At 35.5% G+C, this 23,630-nt stretch overlaps 1 protein-coding gene across 1 annotated transcript in view; it reads right to left on the bottom strand.

The window, feature by feature from the left end:
• Positions 1 to 23,630, bottom strand: part of AGBL4 (AGBL carboxypeptidase 4) — a 1,380,022-nt gene that overhangs the window by 815,302 nt on the left and 541,090 nt on the right. Inside the window, exon 4 of the mRNA XM_056122279.1 lies at positions 15,246 to 15,340. Coding sequence (XP_055978254.1) covers positions 15,246 to 15,340 — 95 coding nt within the window. The remainder of the gene's footprint in view (positions 1 to 15,245; positions 15,341 to 23,630) is intronic.

Here is a 23,630-nt window from a genome sequence, read left to right as displayed (position 1 = left end):
CATTTTTCCTCCACTCCACATTTAACCTTTGCATCAGATTCTTCTTTCTAATATTATTCAAAATAACTAGATTTTTTTGAGAAAGGGGTATGATATGGGTATAAATTTTAGACAGTTATAGGTATAGATTCTAAAACACTTGGGAAAATAGTAATATAAGACTTCTATAGTCATTATGTATTTTCTTTCAAAGGATGAATCTGTTTATAATTATAGTATAGCATCAAGTCAAGTAAATTTCCATTCATACAACGTGTGAATTTTTATGAACATTTTAAAAGGTGCAATTTTCACCAAAATCAAAATATAGAACTATCTTATTAACACAGACTCTCTCAAATACTACTCTGTTATGAATACATTCCCATTCTCTCAACATACTATTAAATTATACATACTCAATTACCTCAGTGCTGACATTTTCCAATTTTGATACAGACTCTACAACTTACCTTTCCAAGCATAATATATGTGTATTAAATATTTCCTCCACAAATATTGAAAACTCCACCAATGTCATTTTGCTTCAATAGCAAACATAATTTAGAAAACAAAGATAAAAACTGAGTTTGTTAAATTATGCTGATTTTTACTTTCTATTGGTATTTCTTTTTGATACTTTAAAAATTCTTCTTCTATCAGTTATTTTATGTTTACAGAACTTCATTTACCCATTCTTTTAAAGTATGTGTGCTGGCAAGTAATAGTTAATTTTTCCTTCATCAGAATTTTGCAATTTACTCTTTATTCTTGAAGAATATTTTTGTAGACTATAGAATTCTAGATTGACATTTAATTCCTTTTCAGTATTTAAAAACATAATGACCCTTCCCTCTTATCTCAATTATTTCTGATGTGAAATCCATTATATTTAATTTTTCCTCTTAATGGTCATCATTTTTCCTTTACTGCACTTGCAATTATTTCTTTCCCTTTAGCTTTCAGGAACTTAAAGATATTGTTTTCTGACATGGATTTCCTTAGATTTTCCTTTGCATGTTTCACCTAGTGTCCCAAATATGTCTTTTGCCAAATTTGAGGGAGATTTCAGCTTTCCAAATATTCCTTCCAGACCCATTATTTTTTTCTATTCCTTTTGGAATTGTAATGAATGTTAGACTTTTCATCCTATAAATCCTCAAGACTATTGATCTTAATTTTAGCTTCTTATTCTCTGTTATACATTTTGGGTAACTTTTGTGTTATATCTACAAATTTCCTTATTTTATTCAATTGTTTGCACACTGCTACTGATTTGAGTCATCTGTCATTCTTGAGAGACTGATGCAAAGTTCAGACTACTCATGTTACCTGAAGGAAGAGGATTTATTATTGCACAGAAGGATAAGTGCCAGTTATCTTCTTTAATCTGACCCACAAATCGTTGGGAAGGGATAGTTAGAATAGAGATAAATGTCTAGCCTCTCCACTTGCCTTCTGTTAGTAAGATGGAAAAAAATATTGTGTTTTTGTTTTACTTTTTTATTACAGTGCTCTTTTCTCTATTATTTGATCCGACTTACTAGGCTACTCCTTTCCTGGTCTTTTGTTAAGCAACAGGAAGCTTTAATTATTTTTTATTTTATTTGTATTCATTAACTTCTTGAACAACGACTCTGGCATAGATAAAGCAAAATTATCACCCAAGAAAGTCCATGATATCCTAGGTCCTGAAAATCCTGACCCTCATTCTTCCTCTATTTGTTCTATAAGTAACATGCATGTTGTAAATTGTACTTAGGTAGGAGAAATAGGGATAACTGTACCTACTACTTTGTTGTAGAACTGATATTCTATAAAGTCCTATTTTTTCTTTTTAATGTTACATATACTTTTGAAATTTTGACTTTTTTACACTGTGTTAAAGAAACATTAATATGCAAAACTTCATATCTTAAGAACAAAATAGAAAAACTGAAAACAACCACAATTATCATTTTTTGGCTCTTAAATTAGTCCTTTTTATTCAAAGCTAATTTGTTATTTTGTTCAGATTACAGAAAACTAATTCTGATATACCAAGAGTAACACTTTAAATTGGTACCACCTTACTTAAAAACATGCATAGCAGGAACTTATAACTATTAACTTTACAGTCAATGTCTAATTTATGATTATAAAAGTAATTTTAGAAAATGAAACCTCCACATTATTATATCATTCAGAAAAGGTACAGAATATGCAGCAATAGATATGTGATATAGTAATTTTTGCCTATTGCTGCATATTCTGTACCTTTTCTGTAATTGTAGCAAACAAAAATATTTCATAATTGCCCAATAATGGTACAATGAATACTAGGAGGAAATGAAAAATTGTTTTGATAAAATGTCAAATGAAAATAACAATACAAAAAAGAATACACGAGTTGCTGGCATCTAAAAAAATACACATGAGTGTGTGATATGTTTTGGAGAGATGTAAAATTGCATGTCTAAAATATACACAATCACATAAATCAACAACTTTATCAGTAAAAATATAACAATGAAAACATCTTAAAAGTAAAGTCGGAAATAACTGTTAAGTGCAGAAATAATGACTGTTTCATTTATTTCACAAATATTTATTGAGTCCTTACTACATTCCTTGTACATTTCTATGTCATGGATATATAATTGAACTTTAACATGACAAAAATCCCTATTCTAAAGGTGCTTTCCAAAAAAGAAGAAAAAATAATATAAAATATATTTAGCTTATTAAACAGTAGTAAGAAAAGGAAAAGTGAAAAGGATGATGATAGGTATATAAAGGGTGAGAGGTGCAATATAGTTAAATTCATGAAATTTATTTTACAGAATATTAATTCACATGGAGATGTTACTGGGCCCGCTCGAGCAAATCGATGAACAACGGGAGGGCCTTTACTTTACTTTATACGTTTTTCCAACAAAATATTAATTACAAAATATATTATTATTCCATGATTATATAAAATAACCAACTGTTCAATTAGTGTTATGTTAAGAATAATGCTTCACTATGACCTAAAAATTCCACTCCTTGGAATTTACTAAAGGTTAAAAAAGCATGATGTAGAGAAGACAGCTGCACTCTATGTTCACTGCAGCACTATTCATAATAGCCAAAATCTGAAAATTACCCATTGTCCCATTCGCTTAAGAAGATATGAACTAGATAAAGAAACTATGGTACAAACAGATAATGGAAAACTACTTGGTCATTAGAAAATTGGACGCCATTTAATATGCGACTATATGGATGGATCTGAAGCGTATAATGCTGAGCAAAGTTGTCAGAGTGAGAGACTGACACAGAATGATCTCTCTCATTATGCAGGGTATAAAGAAACAGAATTGAAGAATAACAAATAAATAGAAACAAAAAGCATAAGAATTTGTCTTCAGTAAGAAATTTGCTTCTGGGAAAGGGAGAATAGGTTGTGGAAAGGTATAAAAAGACAATGGTGAAAGGAATCGGTCACTTAGGAGGAGAACAAAGTATTGAAAGTAGGTAAACTTAGAAGCATGATACTCAGTGAGCAACCGTATTGTAAACCACAGTACTTAAAGAGAAGGGGGAAAATTAGAGAAAAATGTACCTGCCATAGAGGAAGGCTGGGGGGGAATGGGGTGGGATGAAAATTGGGGATATTAGTAAGGAAAGTGGACAGTGGTAAAGGGATTGGTATTGGAACTGAATAACTTTATAACATTTTAATTCATGGTGATTCAATAAAAATCCTCCAGTACCTCCACTACCCAGCTGTCGCCACGCTCAGGACAATTTCCAGATACTCGGGCTGAGACTCACACATGAGTGAAGCACCACAGAAGCAGGTAAGTGGAACTCTAAGACCTTGTACTCCAGGCTCAACAGACCCGGGAACAGAGATCCTCTGCCTGCTCCCACCAACCCACAGGTGACCAAGGGATTAAAACCAGGAGCCCCACCCTACTGTGCCCTGTCTGCTTCCACCAACTACCAGTGACCAGGGATTACACACAGAATAACCACCCTACTGGTACCAGATAAATACCTCACCAGCAGACCTCCATTACCTCCACTATCTCCACTACCCAGGAGCCACCACGCTACAGGACACTTCCTGGACCATGCGGCCGCTTTGTGGCTTTGCAGCCACGCGGCACATCATAAGACACTTAATATGTATCTTCCATGATTACCACACATATTTGATAGGATTCAAATATGGTTTGAACCATGGGAACACCTGCAAGGGCGATTAAAGTCAGCCGTAAAAGCCACTATCCCTCTTGGAGAGCCTGGCAAGTTACCAAGAGTATCCTGCCTGCAGAGCAGAGCCTGACAAGCTATCTGTGGCATATTGGATATGACAAAATGAGTAAATACAATGGGTCTCATTCCCCTGACCCTGAAAGAGCCAACAATTCAGCAGCGTTAAGAAGGATGAGGAAAGAGAGGCTGATAAAATCTCAAGGCCGAACTAGGCAGCCAAAACGAAGAAAGACAAAAGTTAACTGTCCGTACTTTCATGCACATACACTGGCATTGGATGAGTCTATCAAGGACCTGATGGTACAAGCAGCAAAAGATCAAGTATGACATCATTGGGCTGACTGAGACAAGAAGGCATCAATGACATCACACTGTTTTCAACACTGGAGAAGAACTCTTCCATGGAACATGGAAAAAAAGAAGAGTCAGAGGTGTCGGTGTCCTTGTCAACATGAACTTGGCCATAAGCATTGATTCATTTGAATGCTTAACAATCAGAATCAGATGATTACTCTTGAATAAATGTCGCTTACTGCCGGCAGTTTCTATCTTTGTTGTCTATGCACTAATATCCAATTATGATAAAGAAGAAATAAAGAAGTTCTACATGGAGTTGGAGAAGTTCTAAAAAGAAGACCACACCTTCTACAAGACGATTGTCGGTAATTTTAATGACAAGATAAGACCAAGAAGATCAGTCTAAGAACTCCACATCGGGGCCCATGGCCTAGAATGGAAGTAACAGGGTGACAGACTGTCTGAGTTCATCATGTCGACCAAGACCATCCGTGGTAACTCACAGTTCCAGAAGGCTGAATCTAAACTTTGGACATGGGAATCTCCTGGTGGATGGTTCCACAACAAAATTGACCACATCATATTCAATCAACAGTTTTGTCTGACCAATGTCGCTGTTGTCCCAAAATTCCAAATCGGATCGGACCACTGTCTCATTCATGCAAATCTCTACTTCATGGAACAGGGAGAAGGGCTTCAAAGTTTAAGAAGAGAAATCCCAGAACGACCACCAACTGAGAGTTCTTTGGAACTATTGCAGCAACATGGGAAGATGCCGTCATTGACAACATTGACGAGGAATATGATCGACTGGTTCAGCACCTCCATGATTGTGTGAGAAATGTCAAGAGAGAGATAGCCACAAAAAAAAATGTCTATCTTTGAAAACTCTTGAGCAAACAGCACCTGGCCCAGACAAAGTCAGACCCGAATACCTGAAGAATCTGCCGTTGGTATTCATCAATACACTGGCTCACTCTTCACACGTGACCCGTCTGAATGCAACGTCCCATCCCAGTGGAAAACCAGCAGGGTTGCACTATTGTACAAGAAAGGCAACATCCACAACATTGGCAATTATTGCCCAATCTGCCTATTGTCTGTCATATACAAGCTGTTCACTCAAGTCATCCTGAATAGGAGTGGCAGAACACTAGATGAAGGACAACCATGTGAGCAAACCAAGTTCCCAAAAGAATTCAGCACGACTGACCATATCCACATGATAACCAAGCTCATTGAGGTTTCTTGGGAGTTCAATATGCTGCTATGTCTAACATTCATTGGTTTAAAAAGGCCTTTGATTTGGGCTGGAGCGATAGCACAGCAGGTAGGGCGTTTGCCTTACAAGCGGCCAACAAGGCCGACCCGAGTTCGATTCCTCCGCCCCTCTCGGAGAGCCCGGCAAGCTACCGAGAGTATTCGATATGCCAGACACAGTAACAACAAAGTCTCCAATGGAGACGTTACTGGGCCCGCTCGAGCAAATCGACGATCAACGGGAGGGCTTTTTTTTTTTTTTGATTTTGTTGAGATTGAAGCAGTCATCAAAGTTCTAGCCAAACGGCATTCAAACTTAATACATCAGGATCCTCCATGAGCTGTATTACAGATTCACTGCCAGGATCTCACCATTCTACAAGGAAGTGATCATCCATGTCAAGAGAGGGGTTGGGCAAGGTGATAGCATTGCACCAAAACTCTTCAGTGCCACCCTTGAGAACGTCATGCGACGACTGGAATGGGAAGGAATGGGAGTGAAAAAAGATGGTCGGCAACTACACCAGCTCCGCTTTGCTGATGACATTATTCTAATAACACCAAACATTAATAACATCACAAATACTGGCCAACTTCAACCGTGACTGTGGAAAGGTCAGACTACAGCTGAATCTCACAAAAACAGTGTTTATGACAAACAGTCTTGTTCCTGACATTCCATTTGCTCTCAATGGAACAAACATCTTGAATGTAACAGTTACGTGTACCTAGGTCAAGAAGTCAACCTGACGAATAATTTGGCACCTGAGTTGCACAGGAGGAAGAAAGCGGCTTGGAACGCCTTCAAGAGTGTAAAAGAGGTAGTTAAGAGGATGAAGAACCTCTGGCTCTGGGCACCTCTGTGATTCCACTGTTGTTCCTGCACTAACATATGCCTCAGAGTCCTGGGCCCTAGTAAAACAGGATGAGAACTCTATATGGTCTCCCAAAGAGGAATTGAAAGAGCTATCCTTGGAGTATCATACTTCACTCAAATTACAGAAAGAATCCAGAGTTCTGATCTCTGTTGACAGTCAAGAATTAAGGACGCTGTCTCATTTGCCAAGGCATCGAAAATCAGATGGCTGGACATGCAATGAGATTTGGAGACGACCACTGAACTAGAACCTTTACCAATTGGATTCCATGGGACATCAAAAGATCGTGTGGTCGCCCACATACGAGATGGTCAGACTTCTTTGTCAAGACCCTGAGCAATCAGTTTGAGGATCTTCGTGTTCCTAGAATGAGCAGACGCCATTGGGATGAATGGTGTCAGGGATGAATGGAGACGTTATTGGTGCACATTCAAGCAAATCAATAAGTAACGGGATGTTAAGTGATCAAGTGATCAATAGAAATATATATATTTTTCCATAGTCCTAGTATATAATCCTAATCCATCTCTTGTATGTAAAAATTAATAATGAATGCACTTGAATTTTTATATAAATCTATTACTATATATAATTCACAGGAGTTATAACTTTATTTGTTCTATGTTCCATGGGCTTGCATCTCTTGTCTCCATTTCCTGTAAACTTTTGCAATAATTCTTCATATTTTTGGTCTTCACTTGTTCAGATTTTCACTCTACTCCAATTTACACCTATTCTTGGGTTAAATTACCACATCATTAAAAATTCTCTACTGAAAGCCTCTAGAAAATACTTTCTGTCATTACAAGCATTAGGCACTCTACATTTTACATTTACAAGTATTTACATTTTATCTTTGAACTAATAACTTTTGGCACTGTTAGTCATGCCTACTTTTTAGAAAGACCTTTCTCGTTGGTTTCTATTATTACACTTGACTTGATTTTCTTCTTGCCTCCACAGCCAGTTCCTCTCATCCTCTTTTGTGAGTTTCTGATCTTCCAACTGTCCTTTAAATGGAGAAATTTCTCATAAACCTGTCTTACTTCATGCCATATAACCTCCCTGAGAGATCACGTCTGCTCCCACAGTTCTGATCATCACTGACATAGTACCTCCAGATTCCTCTCGAGTCCTTTTACCAACATGATGATGAGACATCTGTGCCTGCATGTCTCCTGGGCATTTCCATCTGAATGTTCCCAAGGCCAGGCTTATCATCTCTCTTATTCAACCAAAATCTGCCAAAATCGTCTCTTTTACTGAGTTTCTATCCTCAGTAAATGGTGCCACCACTTTTCTGATTTCTAGGCCAGAAAATCTGGCAATATACAGGAGTCCTTCCTCTCTTTTATCCTACATACCTAATAAATGAGGAAGTTAAGTTAAGTTGACTCTGTCTTATATCAGCCCTCAAATCTAATCACTCCTTTTCATTACTGTTATCACACAGATCCTTTATCAGCTCTATCCTAAGATATTGCAATACCTTCCAAACAACTGTTCATTAGCAAGAGTAAGATATCTCTAAAATGCCAAACTAATCATATCCTGTTCCTTTAAACTTATTAATCCTTTAAACTTTTAGCCTGCCCACACGGCAGAGTCTGGCAAACTCCCCATGGCGTACCCAATATGCCAAATACCAGTAACAATGATGGGTCTCATTCTCCTAAAGAGCCTTGAATATAATCTCAGGGCTAGGATGAAGGAGACTTTACTGGGGCCTGCTCGAGGCAATCGACGAATAAATAAACTTTTCTCCCTTTCTCTTATAAGTAAGACTTGCAATGCTAACCTCAGTTTCACTGCAACCTAAATATCCAATCATTTTACCCTTGGAAATTTCATACATGCATTATATTGGTCTTTTTTTAAAATTTTTATTAGTGAAACACCATGAGGTACGCATTATATTGGTTTTTGCCGATCCAAAAAGTAATATTTTCTTCATTTTCAGGCCTTCAAACACATTTTATTATTTCAATTATTATGATCTAACTTTATTAATCTTTCAGTTTTCAGCATTAAAAAATATGTGTAAGGTAATTCTCTTATTCTTAAAGATCAATTATTAAATGTCATAAGTATTATAAATATAGTATGTTGAATAAATTATTCAACATTTTGAATTTCCACTATTGTAACAGATTCATATTCATTATCCTAGACACAGCACAAAATTAGATGCTCAATAAAAATGCATTAATTAAAAGATGTGGTACTCCACACCAAGTCGTTTCGACTGGGGGCGCCCCAGAGGGGGGCAGGTGAGAGCCTTCCCCACCTCAAGGAACCCAGCCCCAGCATCCGACCTCCACTACCCAACCACCGCCACACTCCAGGCCACTTTCTGAAACACTCAGTCGCGACACATCATAAGACACTTCTTACCCATTTTCCATAATTACCACAGCATGTTTGATGGAGTTCAGACAGTAGGCAATAAATTATAGAGAGAAATATATATATATACACACACACAAACATATATATACATACATATATATGCCTCTTAGAGAGCCTCTCAAGCTACCGAGAGTTTCCCACCCACACAAGCAGAGCCTGGCAAGCTCCCCATGGTGTATTCGATATGCCAAAACCAGTAACTATAACAGGTCTGATTCCCCTGACCCTGAAAGAGCCTTCACTTGTTGGGAAAGATGAGTAAAGAGAGGCTGCTAAAATCTCAGGGCTAGGATATATAGAGACCTTACTGGTGCCCGCTCGAGTAAATTGACGAACAATGGGATGACAGTGATACAGTGATAATTAAAAAATGTAGTCTGGTATTCTCCACATACTATATGGGAAGTCAATCAGACCAGTTATATACCCAAGACATAAAGAAACTTGATAACCTCTGTTTCTTTATCCTTCCTCCAATCTTTTTTCTGCATGGAATACAGAAGGTGAAGTAAATTTTGTGTCAGGAAGTGCTGGTCAATATCATTGCTAACTAGATATACAAATGCCCTATGCTTATCTTCTGAATATGTGAGATACAAATATTCACTGTGTTGTAATAACAATTCTCAGCTGCGCTTAACATGTAAGGTAAAGGTAAAGGCCCTCCCGTTGTTCATCGATTTGCTCAAGCAGGCCCAGTAATGTCTCTATTGGAGATTTTGTTGTTACTGTGTTTGGCATATCGAATACATCACAGGTGACTTGCCAGGCTCTGCCGTGTGTGCGAGATACTCTCGGTACCTTGCCGGGCTCTCCGAGAGGGGTGGAAGAATTGAACTCGGGTCGGCCATGTTGGCTGCGTGCAAGGCAAATGTAATAATATCAAATTTTGTCAATTAAAATGTTTATTAGATATAATTGCAAAAACTTGATGCTACAGTTTTAACAGCTGGCAATCCTTAAGAAGTCTAATATGTAAAAATAATTACACTAAAATAAGAAGAAAATTTTTCACATTTTGTGACAAAGTAATTTATCTCAGGACAGAAGAGATTTGAGTGACATATTTGCCTAATGGCTTCTTAGTAGCTTCATTAGCTTATTTGATTTCCAAAACAAATGATCAGATCCATGCTAAGGCCTGAAGACACTTCTGCTATGATACATTATAGTCCCTTACTAAAGTTAAAGACAATGTTTATTTCACCTTTGTAGAGTAAAGAAAGTGACTTTCCAACTTGGTATATATTTCATCCCAGAAGCTCAACGTTTTTTTTTTGGGGGGGGGTGGGGGGTCACACCCGGCGATGCTCAAGGGTTACTGCTGGCTTTGCACTCAGGAATCACTCCTGGCGGTGCTCAGGGAACCATATGCGATGCTGGGAATCGAACCTGGGTCAGCCGCGTGCAAGGCAAACACCCTACCTGCTGTGCTATTGCTCCAGCTCCTAAGCTCGAGTTTTTTAATGTATATCAGGCGGTAAGAACATTCCTAAGGTCAACTGACCTCTAAGAAAGGAAAGGATAAGCTCCTTTTCCTTTTGTAATGTTGTGTGTCTGTGTGTATGTGTGTGTGTGTGTGTGTGTGTGAGAGAGAGAGAGAGAGAGAGAGAGAGAGAGAGAGAGAGAGAGAGAGAGAGAGAGCGAGAGAGAGGAGAAAGCTTGGAAGGGGAAAAGGGGAAACTGGAATTAGATTCTCTGAAAATACTTTTTTTTCTTTTTGGGTCACACCCGGCAATGCACAGAGGTTACTCCTGGCTCTGCACTCAGGAATTACTCCTGGCAGTGCTAAGGGGACCATATGGGATGCTGGGAATCGAACCTGGGTCAGCCGCATGCAAGACCCTACCCATTATGCTACCACTCTTATATTGGCATCTGTAAAGATTTTTCTAGCCTTAAATTAGGCAATTTACTAGAATCTAAAATTGCAATTGACTTCTTAGGGCCTATAAAATCTAAAATTCTTACTGTCAATTATATATACTTCTCTGTCACCTTTGAAAAATAACAACTGGAAAACAGGCTCTTTTTACAGGCATTTGACACAACAACTAAAAAAAGAACTAAGGAGAAAATGCTAAATGTGAGAAAAAATCTTCAGAATAAACTAGTAGCATGGACAGTAACAATTGTGACCTGTAGATTAATTACTCTAAACAGAAAATGGAAGTTTCTTTGGGGGAAAAATTACTTTTGGGGCATGAGGGTGCACAATGGCTGTGCTCAGGGCATACTTCTGTCTTTGCGATGTGTTGAACTCAGAGAACCTTAAGGGATGCCAGGAATGGAACTTGAGTTGGACAAGTGCAAGGCAAACACCTTACCCACTGTACTATGTCTCTGGCCCTAAGGGACTATATATCTTCTGTGGCATCCCTACTGTACTTCCAATATTTATATAAAGAGTGGCACATTATGGTGCTCAATAGGGTGTCTTTAAGTAAACATATATGGAAACATATGACTTAAAGAATTGGGGCTATGAAGATATCCTACTTAACCATTTCCCATTCAGGGTTGAGGGTAAGTAAAGTAAAGTAAAGTAAAGGCCCTCCCGTTGATCATCGATTTGCTCGAGCGGGCCCAGTAACGTCTCCATTGGAGACTTTGTTGTTACTGTGTTTGGCATATCAAATACATCACAGGGAGCTTGCCAGGCTCTGCCGTGCGGGCCAGATACTCTCGGTAGCTTGCCGGGCTCTCCGAGAGGGGCGGAGGAATCGAACTCCGGTTGGCCATGTTGGCTGCGTGCAAGGCAAACGCCCTACCGCTGTGCTATCGGTCGCAAGGTCAACCTAAAGTCAACCTGCAGGGTTGAGGGTGGTGACCTTAAAACTAGATCAGACATAAAAACTTGATTAGCTTTGATACATTGTGCCTTATTTGCTTAATGAACAAACATCAAGAAACTAATTTACAAAACTTTACAGTTATTAGAGAAGTCTAGTGACTTCATAATAGTTCAGGCTTTCAGCCTGCCAAGAGTAAGATGACTAACTTCATTCAAAAGAATGATAATATAAATAAAAGGACTCATTAATATCTCGAAGTCTTGTCAAAAAAACTGACAAAAAGGAACCAAAATGACAGTCCAGGAGAAATCAAACAAAACATAATGAAACAATTAAGATTGAGGCTACTTAAATGCACAAAAATAAAAAAGACATCAGAACTGAACCCATACAGAAAAGGAATGATAATTATTATTCCTCATATAGAAGTACAAAGCTATTTTTTTTGGCGGGGGGGAGTGTCACAGATGGTGATGCTCAGGGGTTACTCCAGGATTTTAACTCAGGAATTACTCCTGGTAGTACTTGGGGGACCACATGGGATGCCAGGATTGAATTCGGGTTGGCCGCATACAAGGCAAACGCCCTACTCAATGTACTATGGCTCTGGCCCCTACAACCTTTTTAAGGTCCTCATCAGTAGATCAACAGTTATAACCTTGGGTTTTTGAGGTTTGAGCTACATATGTAAACAGGTATTTATTAACAGAGATACATGCTGTATTTTATCTACCTGGATGAGTTCAGAGATTCAAAGCAAAGGTCTGACCCTTGACCAGATCTCATGGTCAAAAGGAGATTGAGGAAAGGAAGTATAGTTGACTTGAAGCAACAAAGCAAAAAATAGGCCCATAAATTTCTTTTTCCTCGTAATAAATTGATTTTATTATTATTAAATGTCCATACTTTAAAAAACGTTAGTTTTTCAAGCCATCATTTATAGAAAATTGCCAACTATCATTTTTAGATAAAAGCACAATACAGTATTTATTTATTGATAGTATTTTAAAAGTAAATATACACATTTGGAAATAATTTTCTCACTAGTATTAAGATATGAAAAAATATCAAAGGCAGAATGATATTGACACTTTTGCATTAGTATAGGTTGTACATAATGCTATTAATAGTAGATGATATTTATTGAGCACTTAGCAAGCATCAGTACTTTACATATAAATTCTTATAACCAACTTACAAGTATTCACTAAACATCTACTGTGTAGGGAATAACATTTTCTTTATGACTTTAAATACTCTAACTTTATTCATTCAATGTATTTTGAATAATTAAATGGGTGAGTAAATTAATCATCTGAATGATTGTGAGCTAATAAAAATATCACAAGTTCCTCATTAATATATGGTCTTGAAGAAACACTTAATCTTTACTAACTTCAATCATAATATTACTGATTTAACATTTTTTATAATGTTTCTAATGACTACTACTATACTCTGTACTTCTATATATTCAACCTACAAAAACCAATGAAGTCAGTTTCTATATACTACATGTACAATGGACCCATTTTCCTGTTTCACCAAATCTCAATCCATTGTCCCTCTGATAGCCATAAACTTGAATTCTGAATACAAAAATTTTGGTTTTCACTTTTTTTCTTACCTTCACACCTATTAATAAATTAATATGGAAATTGTCTTTCTCCATATGTCTTATTTCACTTAGGATGATACTCTCTGGGTCTTCCATATTGTTTAAATGGCAAGACTTTACCTTATTCATATATTGGTAGACATTTAGATTATTTCTATATCTTAACTACTAAAAATAAATGTCTTTGTGGACTTTTGTTTCTATGGGTTTTAGGGCAGGGAGAAAACGGAAAGTGGAATAGTGATCTATATGGCACTTACATTCTTAATTATTTGAGAACTCTTCATAGTGGCTATACCAATTCACAAACCCCACCAACAGTGAATGATAGTTTCTTTCCACATTCTGATAAACATCTGTTACTTGCTTCTTGTCTCTCTGACAATATTATTTTTCTTTATTTCCTTTCTTTTATTTCTATTGTCAGGAATCAAACTAACATGGGAGGCAAATGTCCTATCTCTGAGTCACACAACAGAAATTATTATAAGTATGAGGTTTTGATTTTCATTTTCTTTATAATTAATAACAAATAACTTTACATGTGCCTGCTAGTTATTGTATGTTCCACTTTGTATTCCAGGCTACTTTTTCATGAACTAATTTCCATATACACACACATATATATATATATATACACAAACACAAATATACATCACTGTATCACTGTCATCCTATTGTTCATTGATTTCCTCAAGTAGGTACCAGTAACGTCTCCATTTGTTCTAGCCCTGAGATTTTAGCAAGTGCCAAATTGGAGGTTCTTTCAGGGTCAGGAGAATGAGACCCATCATTGTTACTGGGTTTTGGCATATTTAATATGCCATGGGGAGCTTGCCAGACTCCTATATTATGTGTATATATATCAATTATTTCAGGCTTTCAAGTATGCTTTCAAATAAATTTAATTGATTTGTAATTTTACTATAATAATAAAAATGTTTCAATTAGCTTTGTAGAAATGTTTGAAGTTTGGGAGCATAATACTATTTTGTTCTTTTTTTTAGGATTGCTTTGGCTACTCAAGATCCCTGGTGGACCCATATAAATTTTGGGATATTTTTGCTCCATTTCTGTGAAAAATGCTGTTGAGATTTTGACAGAGATTATATTAATCTGTTAAATGTTTTAGATAAAATAATCCTCAATTTATTCACCTGTAATGGAAGAATATTTAAAACTTACCTTTACAAAATATGAGACTATACACAGCAGATATTAAAAAACATCTGACAAAGAATAGACTTTCACTAGATGTCATTATCATCATCATTAGCATCATCATTAGCAATACTTTTCAACTCTCCTCATTTTTATTATATCAATGGAACAAACAGAACTTTAACACCCCTCAAACCTCACAATTTCTATGCAAAAACAACACAACAACCTGCCAAAGAAACAGAAATATACGATAGTCCCCAATGTTCATACAGATTATTATACAATATTTATGTTCATACTGGGAAAAATTAATTATGCTTCCAAAGATACTACTATAAAAACAAACAGGACAGAAAATTTATGGAAAAACTGACTTGCCTTAATTCATAAGAATATTTTGGTCATTCCAAATATGACATTATATTCTCTGTCCAAAATTCTCAAATAATAGTACCGAGAGCCTACAGAATAGCCATATGAAAACAAATTTATTTATTCTTTTTAGTGCCAAAGAGGCTGAGTCCTAGACAACCAGCAAATAAGTTGGGTTCTGGGCCAAACTGTTCAAGTAGAAGAAAGTTCCATCTGTGAATAACTTACCATTTTGGTCTGCTGGTAGATTTCACCATAGGGGCCATCCCATCTCTATAAAGACTCTTGGTTTTGCTAAAGTTAACAATGTTGAAAATGACTCTCTGAAAATAGGGAAGAGATAATTTTTGTCAGAAGACTATGCCATACAAATTACAAGTTAAGTTCTTCAAAGCTAGAAATGGAAACACAAGCAAGGTTAAAGAAAACCATACAGACTAGTTGCAACATATAGTAAGGTTAAACAGTACCAGTGGAAAGTCAATGTCTTTGTGTCATTTTAACATATTAATAAATAAACAGACCCTAGAACTAAAATCTTGCATCGTAAACCAACTCATCTGTTCTCAAATTGTGTGACTTGCCAAGTTACTAAAGCTTCCTTTGTTTCGTCTGAAAATCAGAATAAAGACAGTGTATATATAATAACTATTAGAACAATATCACTGCACTGTCCTCCCGTTGTTCATCGATTTGCCCAACCAGAAACATTTCACAACAAATTGTGAGACTTGTTGTTCCTGTTTTTGGCATACAGAATACATCATGGGTAGCTCGCCAGGCTTTGCTGTGCCGGGGAGATACCCTCGTGGGTAGCTTGCCAGGCCTTGCTGTGCCGGGGAGATACCCTCGATAGCTTGCCGGGCTCTCCAAGAGGAGTGGAGAAATCAAACTCGGGTTGGCCATGTTGGCTGCATGCAAGGCAAACACCTTACCCGCTGTGCTATAGCTCCAGCCCATTAGAACAATAGTGAATGCTAAATGTCTAAGTTTCAGCTATGAGTGACTGTGCCCTCTATCTAGGCTATTTTCAAATTTGCATGCAAGTGAATACTGTGGTTGTTAGAAAAATGTAGAATACATGAACACTTGAAGTTCAAAAAAACTAGATAATAACTGACTACAATATTGAAGTTAAAAATTTTGTAACTATTTTATATTTCTTTGACTATAATTGGAGGATATATAAACTCTTCTCCCTTCCACTTATTATGCTCTGCTAGGTCAGGGCATTGTACTCAACTTCAATTTCAGCACCAAATTCTAGAAACACAGGTAATTCGGTGATTTCCATTTTTGCATATTAAAATGGAGAAGCAGGGCATTAACCCCTTTCCAGGACATAAGTATAGTCAAAGGACTTAGACCTTTATGAAGAAATTACTGGTTAGCATGAGAGTAGTAAGGGTGAGGTTAGGAAATAAAAGAGAAGACACTAATTGGCAATTGAAATAGTACAAAGGAGAGTGGATGAAGTCAGAATAGTTGACTAAAAGGAAGATTTTTTGGAGGTTACCATTAAGTGTGCTCTTCTCTCCGGAAATAGAAAGGGATAAATACACCAAATTTACATATTATTTCATTTAAAAATGGTGTGTGAGGTAAGAATATGATATCAATTGACATGAACTAATTTCTAATTAGACTTTTCTATTGTTATAAACACTAATGGTTCTATTTTAACAGATATCAAAACAAGCTCAAAGAAATTCACAAACTAAAAGACATGTTACTAACTGATGGAATGCTGATATTTGAATTCAGGGAACATAAATATAAATAGTATGTTTATGATCTTAACCCTTGAACTAATCACTAAAATCTTAGAACTCTTAACCGGTCTGTCTTGTGAAATAAGGGCAAAAATTAAAATAATGGTAACATCAAAAGCCTTTAAAGTTTTATGTTATAAAAAGAAAAATTTTAAAAATCTCATTTCCCCTCATATTTAATAATACCATAAAGTGCTTTGTTCTTTAAAATTAGTTCTTAGAAATGATGTGTGTTTCCTCTTCTCCTCAGAGACATAGCTATTGACTCTGTTTCCAGGCATTTCAGTTCCAGACATTCCTTTTGATCATAATATTAAGTCATCAAGAGTATCCAAGGCTGTTACATTATTAATAACCCAAACCTGCCTGATGTCAATTCAATTACTTCTCCAAAGGCCTTGGCTACTCTCTGATTGAAGGAAATCAATATCAATAGGACAAACGCCCTTTGAACCTCACATGGATTAATTCCTACTTTTTCTTCTGCGATACTAGGTGTCAGATCCATTTCTAGTCACCTGGAAGCCATGTCGTAGTTTTAGGATCAATATTAATGCTAACTACAGGGGGATATGTAATGTAAAAATGTGTATATTGAAATAACATAAAAGCAAACCAATTATTTATTACTTATATCTTACTATAAAACAGAAAATGTCTCAGGAATTTTAAATATGGTATATTATTTAGTCCTCTCATCTATAAATAAAAGCTGTTTATTTTAGAGAATTTTACACAAGGGGAAACTAAAACTAATGAATGCTAATTCCCTCAACTCAAATCCCTGAACTATTAAGTGGTAGAGTTAGGACTTAAATATCAAGTACTTTAACATAAAGATTATACTTTGTGTGTGACCTATATTACTTAATGTAAATTAACACTATCTCTTACCGTTCCCCACCTATGTGCTTAAAGAAAAAGAGAGCTTTTTGATCTGTTTAGGAAAGCAGTTTATGGTTATGAGAACCAGACATTTGGGAGTAGGCAGTGCAGGAAATATTAGTTTTATATATTTTCTAATTAATGTTTATGTACTCAAAATGCATCACAAAGAATGGTAGTATTAACTTCTTCAATTTCACGTGTGATCTTATTTCCATGACTTTTCTCTCTTTTTACACAAATCTCATTAAGGGTTAGTCAATCTTGTTTATATTTTCAAAAAAACAGCTCTATGTTTCATTGATCTTATGTATAGTATATTTAATTTACTTATTTCAGATCTAATTTTTATTATCTTGTCTTTTTTCCTACTGAATTTAGGTTTCATTTGTCATTCTTTTCTAGTTCTTTAATGTGAGGTTGTTTATTTGAATGTTTTTATTCTAATATAAACCTGTACAAATAAGAATTTCCTTCCCAGAACTTTTTTCTGTATGTTACATATGTTCTGATAGCTCATGTATTCATTCTCATCTCTAGGAAATCTTCTATTTCTCATTGACCTAATAGTATTTAATTAGCATGTATAATTAACTACAGTTTAAATTTGTTTAGCCAACAGCAAAAATCCACAAAGAACTAACAACTTTCCTATAAAAATTGCCTAGGACAAGGATTTCCACTAGTATTAGACATAGTATCCAAATTCTTAATCATAGGAATTATGAAAGAAAAATAAATTGAAGGAACATATATTGAAAAAATATGTAAAATTATCAGTTTGAAGACAATCTAATAATATACATAGAAAACCACAAAGACCAGTAAAATTCTATTGGAAACAATAAAAAAATGGAGTAAAGCTGCAGACTACAAAATTAATACAAAAAAAATTTGCTCATTTCTATATTCAAAAATGAAGAGAAGAAATCTAAAAAAATTAAAATTGCATTAAAAATAAAGCAATATCTTTAGTTAGTTAACTAAGGAGAAATCTACATTTCTATATTGGGATCCATATTGAAAACTATAGGTCATTGCTGAAGGAATTAGAGAAAGGAAAAAAAAATACAATGTCACAGAGATAGAAATTAGCCATTACAGAAGATGTGGAGAAACTAACATCTGGAAACTGAACAATATGCTGCTAAATAACAAGTGGATCAAAGAAGAAATCAAGGAAAAAATAGGAAGATTCCTTGAGTCTAATGACAATGAGTAAAGAAGATACCAAAATCTATGGGACAAAGCAAAGGCATTGTTTAGAGGGAAACTCATAGCAATACAGTTCTTTTGAATGAAGGTTTTTCTGTCTTAGGAATACCCACAAGTGGAATTGCTAGGTCACATGGCTGCTGAATTCTCAGTTAACTGAGAATCCTTCATACTGTTTTGCATAGAAATTGACCAAATACCATTCTCACCAGCAGCGGATGAGAGTTTCTTTTCCATGACATCCCTACCAATAGACATTGTTCCCAGTATTTTGATATGTACATTATCACTGGTGTAAGACAACATCTAAGTGTTGTTTTGATCTGGATTTTCTTAATAAGTGATGATGAGCTTATCTTATATGTCTGTAATTATGTTATATTTATCAAAATAAGCAAAGGAATACAAATACAAAAAGATGACAAAATACTAACATATCATTTATCGTAGTGATATTCCTTGAGTGTTTATATATTCCACATGTATTTTAAATTCAAATATTCTTGCAGGGTGATTGTAAGGTCAAGAATGACAAATTGAGCACTAACTGCTGAGATGCTTATAATCCTTTCCCAACTCATAACTCACTTAGAGTGAATTTTTTCACTTTTCCATTACATGTTACCCTGTTTTGAAGTACTACAGAATAAATAGGACAACTGAAGCAACAGGTATATACACATATAATAATAATAACTTGATTTATTAAATGGGTTCCTAATCAGTTATAGAAGTTATAGGAAGCCACAGGTTTTTACAGTCTTTTTGGAATTACCAAACAAGAATTTATACATTTCCACATTTATTCGATGCTAAAAATTTCTGTATTTTCAGTCATCTAGTACTTCCGCTGAGGTGATTTATCAATATTCAGCTGATTCAACAGTGTTACCCATGTCTTGTCTCTATTACATTGGTATTCTACTTGTTTTTATTATCATATTATTGTATATAAAGAACAATTTCAATACCTGGGATATACCTTTCTTAATGGGGGTACAGTCATTCCTTAATAAGGCATTTAATGGTTCTTTTTTACTTTATTACTTAAATATATAGATCATATGTTGTATAATGTTTGCAAATAATTTCAGTTACTTTTATAAATACTTACATTCTTTGTACTATGATTTTGACGCTTACTAAGGTAAACTCTGTAAATTTGGACTCAATGAGTGACTTTCTCCAATAGAAATTAGTGGGAGTATTGGTCGACCCAACTTGAAGGAGTTTTGTGTGTAAGTTCTATTTGTCTTAAATTCCTGACATCAAAAATTGATGAATCAATCCAGGGTACTCTGACATATGATGAAAGACCATACTGTAAAGAAAGCACATTGGTTCCAGATGCAGATATCCTAGATCAAACTATAGCCGGATAACAGGGAAACACATGAGTACGTAGTTAAAAGAGTGGCTATCTACCTATTCCAGAGTTAGGCATCAATTCAGAGGCCCACCCTCATGACTCATTTGGTACCTGTGCATTAATAAATTCTAACTACTTTAAGTCACTAAATCTTGGAATATTTTCAATTTAGTAATAGTTGTAATGCACTACATATTACTTCAATGATCAAAGCTATGCAGAAAAAGAGAGTGCAAAATAGGAAAAGAAATATTTCAAAGACAGGGGGAAAATAGTTTTATGTGGAATCTGTAAAGGTCAAACTCACAAAAGCCAGAAATAATAATGGTTGTTGTCAGGGCCTATGAGATGGTAGATAAAGAGAAATATTGCTCAAAAAATAAAATCTTCCACTTATAGGATGGATATGTTCTGAACATCTAATATACAACATGAGAATAACAACTAATACTATGTTACATACCTGAAAGTTGTAAACATAATTTTAAGTATTAGCACCACAAACAAAATGGTAATTAGGTTATATAATTGACTTGGTAATTATTTTCCAATATATATGTTTAAATTCAACAACTTAAAATAATAAAATGTTATAGGTCAACCATATTTCAATTAAATGTGAAAACATAATTAAACAGGTAAAATAAATATAATAAAAATAATTATTATTTACTTCACCTTGTATGTAGTTCATAGTTACACTATTAGTTCATAGTTACACTATTAGTCTTACTATCTCTGTTATATTTAAATACTTGTTTTATTCACTAATATTACAATGATCCTGACCAAATAAGTGAAATATCACTAAATTATCAATTAAAGGTAAAGGTAAAGGTAAAGGCCCTCCCGTTGATCGTCGATTTGCTCGAGTGGGCCCAGTAACGTCTCCATTGGAGACTTTGTTGTTACTGTGTCTGACATATCGAATACTCTCGGTAGCTGGCCGGGCTCTCCGAGAGGGGCGGAGGAATCGAACTCGGGTCGGCCATGTTGGCCACTTGTAAGGCGAATGCCCTACCGCTGTGCTATCGCTCCAGCCCTAATTCAATTAAAAAGGAACAACTTATTTAGCAATACATAAAACGGACTTGTGGAAGGTGAGGACACATAAATGTGCAGTGCTGAGAGTTTATACCTAAATAAAAATTAACTGGTGGTTCTGAAAACACAGCTCTAAAAGCAATAATAGATATAGTAGCTCAATTAAGTCATTCAGAGACCCTGTCATTCCTAATACCTTAAGATCTTAACAAAAACCACAAGGGGCTTAAGCTTTGAGAAGCAGCGCTTCCTTCCCTGCAAATAATCTGGGAATTCTTCAGACTTTGTTACTGAGCATAAGAATGCCAGACTTCCTAGCCTTGAATTAACCCCCTAGACCATCTCCCTTGTCAATAACTTAATTGTGAATTCTCCCAATAAATTGCATTATAATTATATGTGATTGAATAGTTACTAATTTTAAGATTTGAAACTCCATTTACAAGTCTAATACTTCTTAAATAATAGACTAAATAATTCTATTCACTTTTAAAATACAATTTGAACTTAATATATTAGTATATTTTTGATAAATTTTTCTCTAAATTTAGAATGGTGGGGAAAGATCAGCTCCTATCCTGCAAAATTTTGTAATTTACTGGGTTCTCAGAAATTGACATAGGTATGTTATAAAGCAATGACAATTTCTTTCTCTTGACTTATCTGTAAAATGAGAAGTCTGAAAAAGATTACAGTCAGAGATGACATAAGTCTGAGTTCATTAGCTTCATGAGAAGTTGATGGGACCATGGGGTTGGAGATAGAACAAAAACTAGGTTTCAGTTTGAAGCTAGGGTAAGGATTAAATTAACCTCAGGAAAGAATTGATTATTCTGATTATTCTTCACAAATAGAGAAAAATCTTAAAAATCAAATATCCAACATGATATATATATATATATATATATATATATATATATATATAAAGTTGATGGGCTGGAGTGATAGCACAGTGGGTAGGGCCTTTGCCTTGCATGCAGCCAACATGGCTTACCCAAGTTCGATTTCTCTGCCCCTCTTGGAGAGTCCGGCAAGCTAACGAGAGTATCTCGCCTGCACGACAAAGCCTGGTAAGCTACGCCTGGTATTAGATATGCCAAACACAGTAACAAGTCTCACAGTCTCACAATGTTACTGGGTCTACTCAAGCAAATTGATGGACAATGGGAGGACAGTGACAGTGACAGATGTTAAGTTGATACAATATGATAATCACAGTATTTATACCATTCCAAAATTTGTGTTTTTAATAAAACATTGGGCCACACCTAGAAATGCTCAGGGATTTCTTCTAGCTCTGATGGTGGGACTTGAGAAACAATTGTGGTGCTGGAAATTGAACCCAAGTTGGCCATGACTATCTTTTCAGGCCCCGCGAAATTTTGCTGATGCAGTTTCATCACCTATACAATATTTAGGTTGAGATTTTACAAACCAGATTATTATAATCCACATTCATGAGCCTACATGTTATAATAGATTTGGAAAAAAGAATTTGGAGAGAAGGATTTTTAATGGAAAAAGCATGAGCATCTGGTGGGTTGCAAACAGTAGATAAAATGTTTCCTTATTAAAGACTGCCCTCTCCAATGAATTTTAGAGAACAGTATAAGATGTCCTCTTTGTTTAAAGATAATCATGGTTTTCTCAGAGTGGTTCACTAGGGTATTAACTTGGGCATGAATTTTTCATGACTGATTGATTGAAAAGACAATTTCAAAAAGAGAATAATAGGAGTGCAGGGACCTGTCTTACAAGGTAGAGTGAAACTACTGCAAAGGTTAGAATAACAAATCCAAGTCTTCCTTCCACCAGCAAATAAAATGACAATTACAAAAGTACTCAAACACTAGTGGAGGGATGCTGACACTCCAGTGGTGGATGTGATGTTGGAACTATGGTATCCCTAAAACACTGCTATTGACAGTATTGTTAGTCATAGTGTCTAAGTAAAAATTGAAAGGCAAAAATATATTTAAATATAAGGAAGATAAATCAGGAAAAGCACACTATAAGCAAAGTATTTTGTTTTATTGAACACAATTAAGTTGATGTTACAAATGTAGAGGAAAGCACTAAGAGAAAATGCCTCTCTTTGAGTGGGAAATGGAAGGAGTAAGAGTGGGAAGAAAATTGGACTGGAAGAGAGAAAACCAGTTTTCTCTTTATTTTATTGATTTCTATTTGACTTTTAACACTCTAGAACCAGCCACAACCATGCTGAGACCACTCTCCACATGCATGAAGGTACCGGCAGAGGAACAAAGGCATGTGTGTCCCAGGGCTGAGATCTCCAAGCTTGCTCAGATCGGGGCTGAGCATCCTCCA

This window comes from Sorex fumeus, unplaced genomic scaffold (genome assembly GCF_029834395.1).
Source record: "Sorex fumeus unplaced genomic scaffold, SorFum_2.1 ptg000045l, whole genome shotgun sequence".
Classification (NCBI taxonomy): Eukaryota; Metazoa; Chordata; class Mammalia; order Eulipotyphla; family Soricidae; genus Sorex; species Sorex fumeus.
This window is presented reverse-complemented; position numbering and strand designations above follow the sequence as displayed.